At 54.9% G+C, this 13,660-nt stretch overlaps 1 protein-coding gene across 1 annotated transcript; it reads right to left on the reverse strand.

Annotated features, from left to right (window-relative positions):
* Positions 1-184: 184 nt before the first annotated feature.
* Positions 185-7,284, reverse strand: FUNDC2 (FUN14 domain containing 2). The gene is made up of 5 exons (XM_068411770.1): positions 7,209-7,284; positions 6,544-6,694; positions 5,094-5,169; positions 3,776-3,910; positions 185-3,120 (listed from the first exon to the last, which is right to left on the reverse strand). The coding sequence occupies exons 1-5, from the start codon at positions 7,225-7,227 to the stop codon at positions 3,043-3,045; spliced, it is 459 nt and encodes a 152-aa protein (XP_068267871.1). The 5' UTR covers positions 7,228-7,284; the 3' UTR covers positions 185-3,042.
* Between the last annotated feature and the right edge of the window lie 6,376 nt (positions 7,285-13,660).

The following is a 13,660-nucleotide window of genomic DNA, read 5'->3' on the forward strand; positions in this document are numbered from 1 at the left end:
CAGGATAATCAAGGAGAGGGATTTATTAAGGCAGCCCACGGTTACCTGCAGAGAAGAGGGAAGGCTGGTGGCCTCATGCTACCAGACCAGCTGTAGCTGCTCCCGTGAGTCAAATGCAACACACACGGTAAGACAAAACCACACTGGTTCCCAAGAAGTCAACAAACCTCACACATAGAAACTATTAGAGCAAAACTGTTTAATAAAATATCACTTCAACAAGCATTTACATACAATATAGAAAAACTCTTTAAAAGCCTAGTGTGTTTTAAACCTTCTCATACTGGAACAGATGCCAGAAGTTGTTGAAATAAGACCAAAAGGAGTAGAGGTGGGGAGGTGTGGAACACCTCATCTTGGCACCTGCAAGAATGAAAATGCATCCCCACAGAAGTTGATTCAGCATCAAAGCTTCCAGCGTAGGCCCACAGCATCAAACAGTGCCAGCCACAAGCCCAACACTGGCACAGCAGAAAGATTTGCCAGATCCTGATGTCCTTGTCCATTCCCTGCTTGCATTCACATCAAACTCAACATGAATTTGTCACTTGTTTCCCCTTCCAGCAGCAACTGAGACATTTTAGTTCCCTCACTGGGCCATTTCTCTCCACAGCAGCAAGTCAGGATCCCCTGAAGCAGAACCCAGTACACCCTTCCCTGGGGCTGGACATAAAATAGTGATTTATTTGAGCCTGAAAAACATCCCTAAGGTCTGTTAATGATTTACTTTGAGCTTTGTCGTTGGAGAAAGCTTTGTGGAGGTTAGTGCCTCTCAGAAGAAGTTGTGTTATGCAGCACACCAGGCAGAGGGGCAGCAACGCTGTTTTCCTACAGGAACAGGAGATACCCTGCAATAAAAATGTATCCATTCGTGCACTTTCAGCCCTGCAGGGTTCCTACAAAAAAAAAAACCCAAACCACCACCATTGTCGGTCACTCCACTCCCAAACACCAATTTACTGAAGACCTATTTGCTGCATCATATCACTCCTGCAGTCCTGGGTGGCTTTTAGGAAGACCATCATTAAAAAGACGTGAGCCCAGCTGCTCCTTCATTCTCCTCGGCCATGTATGGCAGGACAGGAGCAAAGATACCAACTTCTGTTTCCTGATTACCTGCAGCCTCTTTTCAGATCCTGAAGGTGAGAAAACCTCAGATAAATCAATGTGTTTCTACACTGACACTTCAATCAACAGAGCTGAAACATAATTAGCAACTGCAAGTGCTCATCCCAAAACCTCTGGTGGAAGGAACCCACCGTTCCAGCTCTTTCAGCAGCTCTCGGGGGAAGATCCCCATGTGTAGCCATACTGAGAGCAGCAGCGGATGATCAGAAAGGCATCACACAGCCCTGGAGATGGGGTGCAGCCAGGTGCCATGTCCCGATCAGCCATGCGCTCATCATTCCCTAGCACGTTTCCCATTGAAGGATGGGCTTTCACAAAAAAAAAAAAAAATTCTTGGCAAGAACTCCTACATGTACCTGCTGGAGGCCATCACCCCACCATCATGCAAGTCCTCGCACTCTGGAGGGCGGTAATGCCAGCCCAGCACAGCCAATGCAGAATACCTCTAAGGGATTTTTGTTTGATTCTTTTTTTTTAGTTTTCCCCTGTAGGTTAGAGTTCTGCTCTGCACACAGCTGCACTGGGACAGACCATCCAAAACCAGCTGAGCCCTGCATCTGGGCTGCCTCATCACCTGCAGGAGAAAGGTTACAGCTGATGGAATTAAGCAAGAGGCTTTTTTTGTGGAAATGGTAAATGCAAAGAAGGAAGGAACATAACCAAGGCAGAAAGTATGGAAATGAGCCACAAGAGCACAACCTGGTTTTCCCAAGTTTTGTCATTTCAGTTGCTTGCAGAGACCAGGGAGATGGAGTTTGTGCTCTGCAAAGGCAGGTAAAGGACTGTGCTCCCGATTTCGTATCCCCCTCCAGCAGCACTCCAGTAGAGCTGGCAACAGAGACGCTGGTCCAGTACAATGTACCCTAAACAGGGATACATTTCCTGTCTACAATCCTGTCCCACATGGTTACAACTCTTAAGAGCATCAACAACTCCAAAGTGGCCAGAGAAGGTCATGGTAGACCTAGAAACACCAGTGTGAGGCCCAACGTGATTTACAGTAAGTGGCACAGCCGAAAGGCACACCGCCTGCGCCAGCCAGCCTGACACGGGCAGGTGAAGCCCGCTGCCCACCACAAGAGAGCGCCTCAGCACATTCCAAAGGCTGAGCAGTCGCTAGCAAGCAAGAAAGGCGCTCTGCAGTGCAGGAAGCTTGGTGACTTTCAGAACACATGATGAAGAAAGGGCCTGCAAAGTCACCCACGGTGCTCAGTTTCCATCAGCAGCGCCAGTGCTGCAACTCCAGTAAGGGGTAGAAATAACAGCAGAGGACAACCCAAACGGCCATTCCGTGCAGTGCAATGTCAGGGGGAGGGCAGGAGAACCCCCAGCACCACATATAGCATGAACTTGCTCCTTATCCACCTGCCCTGGACACAGCCCAGGCTGTCCCGACACTTCTGCATCCATCCCAGGACAGCCAAGCACATTTTGGATTGCACGCACCATCTCTGTGCAGAGGGAAGCACAGGCTTTCCAGGTACCCGGGCAGAAAAAGTGCAAGTTAAACAGCAGTGAACAGCTGACAGCTGTTGTACACATACACTGGCAGACAAATGTACATGTAACAGCCCTGAGCACCTGGGAAGAAGCACATTTAAGAGATTTCTCAGCCACTACATGTTTATGAGGCTGCAAATCATCAGAAAATTTGGGACTGGGTATACTTGGTGGGAAAGGAATCACAATGATACACTGGGAGTTATAAGCTTTCAGACCTTTTCATAAGATTCCAGCACCCTAACAGAGGAAAAAGTTGGAATTCAGAAGCAGTGTTGTAAGAAATAAGGGCTGGAACCTGTGAGCAGAAGGGACTGAGCCTGTCAGCAACGTCCTTTCACTCCTAAGTGAGAGAGAACAGCAGTAGAGGAGGGCAGGGGAGGCTGGGTATGAAGGGAGAGTCGAGCGCAGTTTCTAGGACACCATTCCGAGCAGGAATCCTCCAGCAAACCCTCCAGTCAGGATAACATTCTTCTTCAGAAATACGATCACCTAAGCAGGGGAGAGAAGAGTGAACTATTCAACAACAGCAGGTCACCCACGCAGCCTCCCCATAAGAAGACATGCCTCAGGCTGTTCTCCAAGGTGATGCTCAGAGAGAGGTCACTGCTCTGGTCTGGGAAAGTATCCCATCTAATGACCTCCCTTCCCTAATCTCCCCACTGCATGTACAGCTCCTGAACTGATCCAGTGCCACTGCAGCCAGGATCCTTCGAGACCTGCAGTCTGAGCCTACATGCTCCAGGGCTCTCCCACAACCAGCACAGTCAGTCTGACAGAAGGGGCTGCTGTGTGTGTCAGAGCAGGGTACAGCAGAGTCCAGGGTAACTAGGCCACTCTGCTGCCAGATCTGCTTAGCTCTTCTTGTCAGACTGAAGAGACACTTCTCCCCACAACCCCAGCACATTTCCTCCCAGCCCCAAGGAATTTGCAGCAACACACGGTGAGCTGGTGTCATGCCTAGAAGCCACCCTGGCTGTCTCAAATACGCATAGATAGTTTTGCCATCTCTCCAGTTTTGCTGTCATGCAAGCATTCCCTCCTTGTATTTGCACAATGGAAGACCCATAAGAGCCCAGGAGTCAATCCCGTTTTCTGCTGTCCCTCCAGCTAAGCACCTGCACATGCCCTAAGAGAGTTGTGTTACCTCATCCACTCTGCTTTTCACTTCTGGAGACATTTTGTTACCACTGCTGTGAAATTTCAACTGCTGCTTGGCTTTGTTCACATCTCGTTCTACTAGCTTCCAGTCCACTTTGATGTATCCTGTGTGGTTTGCAACCTAGAGTTTTGGAGGTGGAAAGAAAGCTCCTGGAGTAAAGTCCTGTGTGGCCATGGCTAAACAGACCCCCTTGCCCACCCACCTTCCCTGACCACAGCCACTTCCCCCACAGTGGGCTGAGAGGATGACCACACTAGCTTAAAAATTGGACAAAGGACCACCCCTGTAGCTGTATTAACTGTCCTGCAACATCTGTCTCCCACAGTAATCCCCTAACAGCAGGGCACACATTGCAGCTTAGCCTGTGTGTCTTAGCCTCTAGTCTCTAATGTAAAGCTGGCATCACCTCCCCCTCACAATTGCCACGTATATCTTTGGGACTTGCTGCAGCTCTCCTGCTGCTGTGGGTGGACACAGCTATTAATAGGCTGCTCCTCTCTAAATATTTTATCTGGTCGGGATGATTCAGCAGTGAAACTCTCCCTGCTCAGAGCAAGCTTTTGGCTTTCAGCAGAACAAGCAGAGCCAGAAGAGCGGGTAGAACGAGTCACACAGGAGACAGCGCCTGAGAAGCCAACGAATAAGACTGCTGAGCGAGGCCTGAGAGCTGTTCTGCCTCCTGCAGGATGTATGAGCTGGATGTCCACATCTGAGCAGCTCCCCTCAGTGACAGCTTTCTTGGAAATCAGGAGAAAGGGTTGAGAACAGAGAGAGATCTCCGTTTCTCTCCGCTTCCCCAGTGCTCTACAGAGAGCCTCATCTGTGCTGGCCTGACTCCTCGGGTAGCTAGGTTGACAGGAAGCATAACTAGACGCACACAAATCCCTCTTGACATCCAGGGCTGTTCCTCCAGGGACGCCATCTCCATGGGCATAGGACTAAGTACAGCAGCCAGGTCTGACCAGACAGTCCTGCAGCAGCAGCAGCATGGTTTGCTGCAGCCAAAGGTTGCCTTCTGTTTCACTCAGGTGACCCTGCAGTAACAGCCCCCACGTGCCTTTGGCCTGGCCTTTGTTAGCAGACAGCACCTTTTGGCAGTCCTGAAGTTTACGCACACTGATCCTGCTTTGCTGCCACATCTACGTATCCTGGGGAACACACGCCCTTGACATCCACGGTCATACAGAGCTCCTGGCAGAGCGGGGAACTGGCCCCACACGTCCCAACAGGTAATGATCACTAGATAACCCTTCGTCCCCACCAGAATGGTTCTTGGAAAGCCCGGCTTACTGTTCATACACACCTGAAGTAGGAAAAAGCCACCTCCCACTGCTGTCGCTGCCAGCTTTCCAACTTTCTGGAAGATGAATCCAGTACACCTACAAATCAACCAGGATCCAGTCAGAAGAATGAGATACCAAAGACACACTTCTCAGCATGCTTCCCACAGGCAAGGCTGCCTTTGTCAGTAATTACCCAAGACTCAGAGACAGTCTGGTGAATGGCAGAAGAAACCCACATGCAACCAGGGAGAAAGGATTTGTGCCCAGCCAAAAGTGATGCTTTACAGCTTTTTACTTCTCACTATTGCATTCCAGCCTTTCGCAGTTTTGATTCTCATCTCTTCAACATCAACCTTCTCCCAAAAGAGTAATCAGAAACATGTGATTTCACCAAAATCAACAAGTGATTTTAACTTTTTTTTTTTTTTACTGCTACCATGTCTGAAGGGATATTAGGCAGCACATCTGCTGCTGCTTCATGATAGAGCACGGGGAGCAGATCACAAGCCATGCTGCTTTGTTGCCCAGACAACTGCTTACTTTTCATTTCTCAGAAGAGAAAAATTCTGAAACAAGCAGTGGCCTAAAGCTATACTGGTCTCCAAACTCGGTTACACACTCTCAACATTAAAGACATCACTGCAGCCACCAGAACTCAAGCAAGCACCACCCCATTGCTCAGTCATGCAGCAAAGGGCTAGTGTATTGTATCACCCAAACCAGACTTTACTTTGAGCAGTTTATCAATGTTGCAAAACACCACAGCAACCTGCTCTTACCAATTTCTGAGTACGTACTTAGTGAAGATACAAGAGAGAGGTGGCCAGCTCGTATTTTTATCAGAAAATGAGGATCTGTCACACACTTTTAAATGGTTACCCCTGTGCCACACGAAGAAGACAGGCACGGCAAGAAGCAAAGCAGTGTGATTACACCGAGTTTTCAACTCAAACAATGCTGCTGCTGCGGGAATGAAGTTGCACATAAAGCCACAAGCCACCAGCCCCAGCACTTGCTACAGGCGACACGAAATCCCAGGAACCATGCCCACAGGCGCAATAAGCCACCTCCACAGGAGGTTTTTGTGCAGGTGCCTGAAGCACATCCACCTCCAGGGAAGAAGGTATCCTTATTTCAAGAGGCTCATATTTGCCTGTCCTAAAGTCAACACCACCACTTTATGCCAGAAGTTAAAGAAAATTTTATCACCTCAAAAATTAAAGCCTGATGCCATTTTCTTCCCTAGGAGATAGTCTCAGTTCTTCAGCTCCACATTAAGAGACAGCTTTTAAGACCTCCCACAGTGGAGCATGCCAGGGCACAGTGGGCTGAGCAAGCTGGACATCTGTCTTCTCTGAGAGACTGCCAGATGACCACCCTGCACCTGTCAGCATGTTTCCAAAAGCCTCGCTAGTGCCTGCAGGCATCCTGCCTGCCACCAGCAGCAACGGCAACCCCGGCACATCTTACCATCCCGTGACCCCTCCGATCACCAGCTGCGTGGCCACATTGTATTTCTCGGCACTTGACCCCGAGCTGGGGGCAAAGACCTTGCGCCACCAGGGCCGGTTCTTGGTGTACTCCGCCAGGTCCAGCACGTTGAACGAGTCTTCCTTCACACCTGCAGGAACCTGGAAAGGCTCAGTGCCGGGACCGCTGTCCCACAGCCCCCTGCCAGCTGCCCAGAGCCTCCCCAGGGACAGGGGACCCCCACTCAGTCACACAGCCCACGGCGCCTTGCACTAGCCCCAGGCCTTTGCGAACCCCCAGGCCACAGGCCCTCCCCCGAGGGCCTCAGACCCCCCCAGGGCCCCTCGGACGCCATCCTCGGGACCCCTCACCCCCCTCGCTGCTCCCGCAGCTCATGCCACTGAGGAAGGGGCGCGGGCTGAGAAGCCCTGTCCTGGGAGCCGCCCCCAGACCGTCCTGCGGCGGTTCGGGCCGCCAGGCCCCGGTACCGGCCGCCGCACGTTGCCAATGGAAACGGCGCCGCGCAGGGCACGGGCCCCGCTCTGCGCCGGCGGGGCCGAGCTGGGTGAGCCGGGGACCCCGCCGCCACGGGGAGAGGAGTGGGAGGGCCCGCCGCCGCCGCCATCCTGCCCTGCCCTGCCCCGGCCCGGCCCGGCGCGGCCCACCTCCGCCCGGCACCGCCATGGCGCCGCTGGTCTCCGCTCGTCGCCGCCGCCGGGGCGCCGGCGGCACGTGACGGCGCTGCGCAGGCGCAGGCGTGCGCCCACCGCCCGGCGCGTCACCGAGAGGAGGAAGGAGCGGGGGGCGCGCGCGTAGCGGCGGCGCGCGTGGGGCGAGCGCGGGCGCGCGCCCGCTGGTGTCGCTCGGTGTGCGCCTCTGCCGCGGCAACGGCGTCACCTGCTCGGGTGTGTCCCCGCGGTGCCGTCAGCCGCGGTGTCCCCGGTGCCGCGGGGACTCCCAGGAGGGTCGGCGCGGCACGAGGGGGCCCGTGGCATCCGGGGGAGGGACAACGGGAGCTCCGGGGGCTCCGTGAAAGCTCCCTGGAGCCCGCGGCGGTTTGCTCCCTCTGCCGCGGGAGGCTCTTGCCCGGCTGCGAGCTGTCACTCCGCGGAAACGGCACCTTTCGCCACTTGCTTAAAATAAACACAACCTTCCCGGGCAGCGCGGGGCCCTGGTGCGTGGGCCAGGGCTGCTTCTCCCGTTTGGGTCACACAGGGCAGCGGGGCAGGTGCGCGGTGGAGCTGGGGACTGGGGTGTGCTGGAAGCAGCGTGGAGGGTCTGTCTGCTGCGCTGACACCCACCTCTGCCCCGCCGTGCCCCTGCCTGCCCCCGAGCCGCCTTGGGCAGCCCAGGCGCGCTGCCTGGCAGGAACACATTCTATTGTCACCTGAAACAACGATTCCTCCGATTTCTGAGCCAGTACTCGTTTGAACTCCTGCAGAACAAAAGCCACCTACTTCCCACCTGGGGATGCGGCTGCCCAGGATATAGAAAGCTGGAAAACCTGAGCTACAACAGGAAAAAGAAAAAAAAGAAATCCTTGTGGAAAGATTGTAAAGCGAAGGAGGCGCAGGCTCCTGTGGGGTTAGCGAAATCCAGTGCATGAGTGGGAGCAGGAGCACAGGCAGCGCAGGCCAGGTGGGGAAACAGACAATGTTCTGGGAACCAATGGCAGCACTCTGCCGTGGTGACCGGGGACATCCCGCTTGCAAACAGCTCAGCACCTCCTTCCCCCTCACAAGCAGGCAGGGACGTGTCGGGAGCCGCAGCAGCATCGCACGTATTTCCTGCGCTGCCCTGATAAGGGGGAATTGGCTGGAGCAGTGTGTGCGTGCCCAAACCAAAGTGGTGGGACAGCACTTCCCTGGGGACCGAGGCGTGATGTCTTGCACACAGTCATCCTGTGGGGGCTGGTGGCTGGTGCCTGCAGGAGGTTTGGGCCTTGGGACTCGGCCGTCTGAGGTGCCGAGGGCCAGGCAAGGCACAGCTGGAGGGATGGGCACCATGAGGTGCAGGAGAAGAGAAGCCACATGTCCAGCCCAGTGCCCAGCTCTTGAGGCCCAGGGATGCTATAGACAGGATGCTCCAAAGGGCTTTTGCTCTCATAAGCACTCAGAGAAGGAGACTGCACTCCACAAGGGTTTATTTACACTCTGGCAACTGGAAAGCTGCATTTGCTCTCCTGGGCAGCCGAAGCCCCATGGCATTGCTCAGGACCAGGGCTCCCCTCTGCCCTCGCCATGTTCCCAGAGAGCCCCAGTTGTCCTGTCCCCAGCAGATCAGAGGGCAGCTCCTGCGGGTGCAGTGTGGTCACCCTTTGGTGACCCAGTAATCAGATGTAGCTGTTAGCGAGACTGTCAGACAGATCCTACACCGACTACTGAGCAGCCAAGGGCACCATGTCTCTGCTGGGTCTCCGCCTTGGCTCTAGGCTGGGCTGGCAGTGAGCAGAGCAGCTTCCCCTGGAAAAAGAAGATGTGGTAGCTGGGGAGGGAATGGCTGATGCAGTCATAGCTGGGGGCAAGTGGGCGCCTGGCGGCAGTGTTTTGTCTTGGAAATCCCATCCGAATGCCAGTGTCAGGTAGCACTGGGCTCTGCTACATGTCTGGTACCTGGTGGACTCCATCCCCGTGCAGCATGTGTCCCTGGTTTTGTCTCCCTGCCCTGGGCAAAGGGCTGCCCCTGTGCCCTGGAGCCAGGCAGGGTTCCTCTTGTGCCTTTTCCCCGGTGCCAGCTGTGGGGTCCCCTGCACACATGGTCCCAGGGGCACCCGCTGGCCTGAGCATCTGCAGCATGGCTCCATCTTTCCCGGTGCACGTGCACCATCGCCCAGGGCAGGCACTCAGATTCCTCACACAGCGGGGAAGAAGCTGGGCTGATGGGGGGGCTGGAGGGGCTGCAGGGCTGGAGGCAGGCAGGGTGGATCCCTGTGCAGTGGGGTCAGGCTCCGCTTGGCACAGAGCGTAGCACAGGGGCTGGCAGGTGCAGCGGCAGAGCCAGCAGTAGCACCTCAGCACCTCGCAGCAGTTGGGGCTTCCTGCAAGGCACCTTTCTGGCAAGCAGCCCTGTTCAGCTCGGGATACACAAGCATGAAAAGCTGTTCCCCGTCTCAAAGGCTTTTGCTCCCTCCTAGCACCACCACTGCCTACCAGCCTGCACGGTTGTGCTGAGCTGCAGCTTGCCAGCCCACGCGGGCCTCCAGCAGCCATGCACAGTCGGAGCAAGCAGGACCAGGCAATAATGCAGTCAGCAAAACTGTGTCCCTCCCGCCAAGCCCCCACTTGCAGAGCCCCCAAAAATGCTCTGTAAATGGACCCATGATGCCCCTCTGGGCACCTCAGCAAGGCACTGTACCTGGCCGCCTCCGCCAGATGCCAGGGTCCCCCGTCGATAGGAAACATGTCCCCAGCGCGCAGGGACCTGGAGGGCTCCCAAGCTGCTACTCCAGTGGCTCAGCGTGATGTGGCCCCGATGCTGCCGGCCTCGTGGCCCCAGCCACGCAGCGCTCTGCCGAGGCTGCCACCGTGTCACTGCTTTTAGTATGGAGAGAAGCAATGTCTGAATTCCCCTTCCCCCGGCTGGGACATCCGTGCTGGTGTCATGCAGCCGTGCAGAGACAGCCCGGGCTCGGCGGCTGGCTGGGGGCACACCGCAGCTTGCAGAAAGGAAATTTGCAGCTCAGCCCCGTCAAAACAAGAGCGCGGGGATTTTCAGCGGTGTTTCTCTCTCTGCCACCGTCTCTCTCTCTTTTCTCATTTTCTGGAAATGAAACAAGCTCGGGCTCCAGCCCTTCATGCCACTCGGTGTCTATGGGTGGAGGCAACAGCCCTTCTCCTTCACCCTCCCAGCTGCCATGGGGACGTTTCAGCACAGGATGGCTCTCCCCCAGCCTCCCCCACTTCCATGCTGCAAAGAAAGGGCCTTTCTGCTCCCTCCTGCCAGCCGCTGGGATTTCTGTCAGCAGGGTTTAGGGACCAGGAGGGCAGGCTGAGCAGCCTGGCGCCAGGCACAGCGCTGTGCTGAGAGAGGCAGTGAGCCCCCAGCCACCCCTCGAGCCGTCCCTCTTACCGAGAAATACTGATTTTGGACAGGGAATGGATGCAGCCAGCCTGGAGCACAGCAAATGATCCTGAGTGGCTGCTCACGCTCTCTTTCTGACTTGCTGCTGCCTTGCAGGTGACTGTGGGCAAGACCTGCTGCTCCCTGCAGTAGTTTCCCCAACTGTAGAAGGTAAATAACAGTTCCTGGATGTGCCATAATCTCCTCATTCAACTCTTGCCTGTTTTCTGCCCCTTTGGCCAGGATCCTGGTCCATCTTCCCTGGCAATCGCTCCATCTTGTGAGTCTGTACCCTCTCCTGTCGCTGCCTGGTCAGCAGACACCCCTGCCAGCCCCGAGGCCCGGGCTGGGCATATGAGGATGCAGGGACACCCATGGGTGCTAGCTGTGGCAGCATCCTCAGGCTCAGGGCTCTGCCCCAGCAACAGGCACAGCCCAGGACTGGGAGGCAGCTGGGTGGGGGGCTTCAGGCTGCATCTAGTTCTCCTTCATCCAGGCTCCCTGCATCCAGTTCTCCTTTCTTCTTGGCAGCGATCGAGAGAGGAGTTTTCTGGGACAGTGTTTCTCTTAAGCAGCCATTCCCATGGAGAGCCGCTGTCCTGGTTTCACAGGGATTTGGTTTCAGTTTGTGGCCAGCCATGGTGATCAAGGCCCTTAGAAGCTAAATCCAGGGCAGCTGACCCTGGCTGGCCCACAGGTGTGTTCTATAACATTAACATCAAGTTCACTATAAAAGGGAGGGCTTGCCTTTTTTTCTCTTTTTTGTGTGCTCTCCTTTCTTCTTCCTTATTTCCAGTGATGGTGATTCCTGGAGCAACTTGCTGGTGCTCTGTAGATAAGTATAGTTTTGTCTCTTTTGTGTTGTCATTTATATTGATTTCTTTATTTCATTAAATCTGTTTAACTTCAACCAACAATTCTCCCTCCTTTTCCCAATTCCCTTCCTCATTTGGGAAAGGGATATTGGGTGATAGAAAAACTGTTTATTGTTTAGCCCTGGGTGTAGGCTAAACATGGACAGTGCTAAATTCCTGTTGTTAAATTTAGCCTCTTTTCTGGCTCACCAGGATCTCTCTGGGTGTGAGGATGCCAGGGTTGAACAGCACTGAGCACTGGGGGGACAGGTAAGGCAGGGCACTGCCTTCCCTGTGGCCCCAAGCACAGTGTCTGTGGAGGAGAGCCGCTTCTTGGGGGGTGCAGGGGAAGCTTTGCTGAATGTGTGCAGCCCTGGGGACTTGGGGCTTATTCCAGGAGTTTTTGGAGCAGCCAGGGTGTCTCTGGAGATGAGCTAAGCGCAGCGCATAACAGACACCAAAAACCGGACACCTCTTGGGAATGTGACCCCATCTCCAGGCTCACCCAGCAGCCGCAACCCTTAAAGCAAGCCCAGGGGAGAGCAGTTGCTCTGAGCTTCATTTAATCAGCCAGGATAATCAGGTGACTTATAAAGGATGTGTGTACCTGGAGGCTGCTCTGGTTTTCCCTGGGCTGCTCTGATACTTGAGGAGCAAAGATCCTTTAGCAATAGCCACGTGAAGCCAGTGAGACCCCCCCAAATGCTTCTCCTCCCCAGGTCCTGCAGCGCAGCCCCCAGGTACCCTGTGTCAGGAGCCTGGCTGTTGCGCTCCCACTGCCTGAATCATTCAGAGACACCTCCGTGAGAAACGAGAGAGAAAGGAGAAATGCTCCGCTGACCCACGTACTGTGGGGAAAGCCAAGGGAGGAGAGCAGGCTTATTTTTAGGACTTCCACCACATCAGCATTTCTGCTTTGGGACTAGGGAACTTCAGGGCTGGGTTTGCCAGGTACTCAAGGGTGTTGGTGCCATCAGCCTCACTGTGCTGCTGCTCCCTCGGGGTCCCACTGTCTGTGGATCTGCTGATCTGTGAGCTGTATGGGGCTGCAGCCCCTCTTTGCTCCATCATTGCTGGGGTGCAGTGGCCAAGTGAGGTCTGCCAGGCATTTCTCCTCCAGCCCAGAGCTTTGGTTCCAAAGGAGGGAGTTGTTTTCCCCCAAGGATGGATGTGGGCTTTGTTCCTGCTGTGATTTATCTGCACTAGGGCTAAGGTTTGTCCCTCCATCTGGGCTGGTTTTGCAGCAGCCTGGATGAAGACAAAAGCACCAGGAGAGATGCCTTTTTTGGCTGGTGGGTTGGTTGTTTGTTTTAATATTTTTTATTCCTAACTGAGACAGTGGGTTCTGAAAAAAGCAACTCCCCTAAAGCACCTCTGCCCTTGCAGAGCATGGTGGGGCTGGTTGCATGGGATAAACACATCCCCTGTGACTAAACCTCAGCGCTGGCTCCAGAGAGGAAGCTGGAAACCCCTGCAGCATCCTTCCCTCCAGCTGTGCAGGGAGGCACTGGAAAGGTGACAGGGATTTCCTCTGGTATTTGGTGAAATGAGTCAGTGTGGCATGCATCCAGGTGGCCATCCAGTGGGCTGGACAGGAGCCAGCCAGCAGCGTGTGCCCGGTGGCACAGGGAGGAAGCATGGCAAGCCCATGCGGCGGGGACTTGCCTAGAGCACATCTGTGGAAGAGCAGGGATGTGTCCTGCCGAGCCTTGGAGTGCTGTTCCTTTCTCTAGCAGCCACACACCAAACCGAGCCCTCCCCAAGGCAGGCAGGGTCCCGGGGGGATGCAGGCAGCAGCGGGAGGTGCTCCAGCTTGGAAGTGCTGGTACAAGTGGCCATGCCTGGTCATTCCACTGGATTGCTGGTGCCATGCAGCACACCCAGTGTCTCGGTGCCCTCTGCTGATGTGAGTGCTGGGAAGGGTGAGTGTCTTGTGGGTGGCTGCTGCTTCTGAGATACTCTGCATTCCCAAGAAGCTGCCATGAGTCATTCGCTTGCTCTCTAACATACATACACACATGAAAAGTCCCAGGAGAGATTAAACATGGTTCACTTTGTTCTGAGTCATTTTTATCTGCCCCAGCCCTGTATTGAGCTGAGAACTGCACAATTCAGGGAAACAACTGGCGCTTTCTGCATGCATGTGGGTCCTTGGCTCTGGCCAAGCAGATTTCTCCGGGACTCTTGGTGGCAGGACCCTGTCC

This window comes from Nyctibius grandis, chromosome 13, assembly GCF_013368605.1.
Source record: "Nyctibius grandis isolate bNycGra1 chromosome 13, bNycGra1.pri, whole genome shotgun sequence".
Classification (NCBI taxonomy): Eukaryota; Metazoa; Chordata; class Aves; order Nyctibiiformes; family Nyctibiidae; genus Nyctibius; species Nyctibius grandis.

Coding starts and splice junctions, on each gene's coding strand:
- FUNDC2 (XM_068411770.1), bottom strand. Junction 5,170..6,543: donor ATCGGAGGGGTCACGGGATG/GTAAGATGTGCC, acceptor GTTGATTTGTAG/GTGTACTGGATTCATCTTCC. Junction 3,121..3,775: donor TGAAAAGCAGAGTGGATGAG/GTAACACAACTC, acceptor TCCCCTGCTTAG/GTGATCGTATTTCTGAAGAA.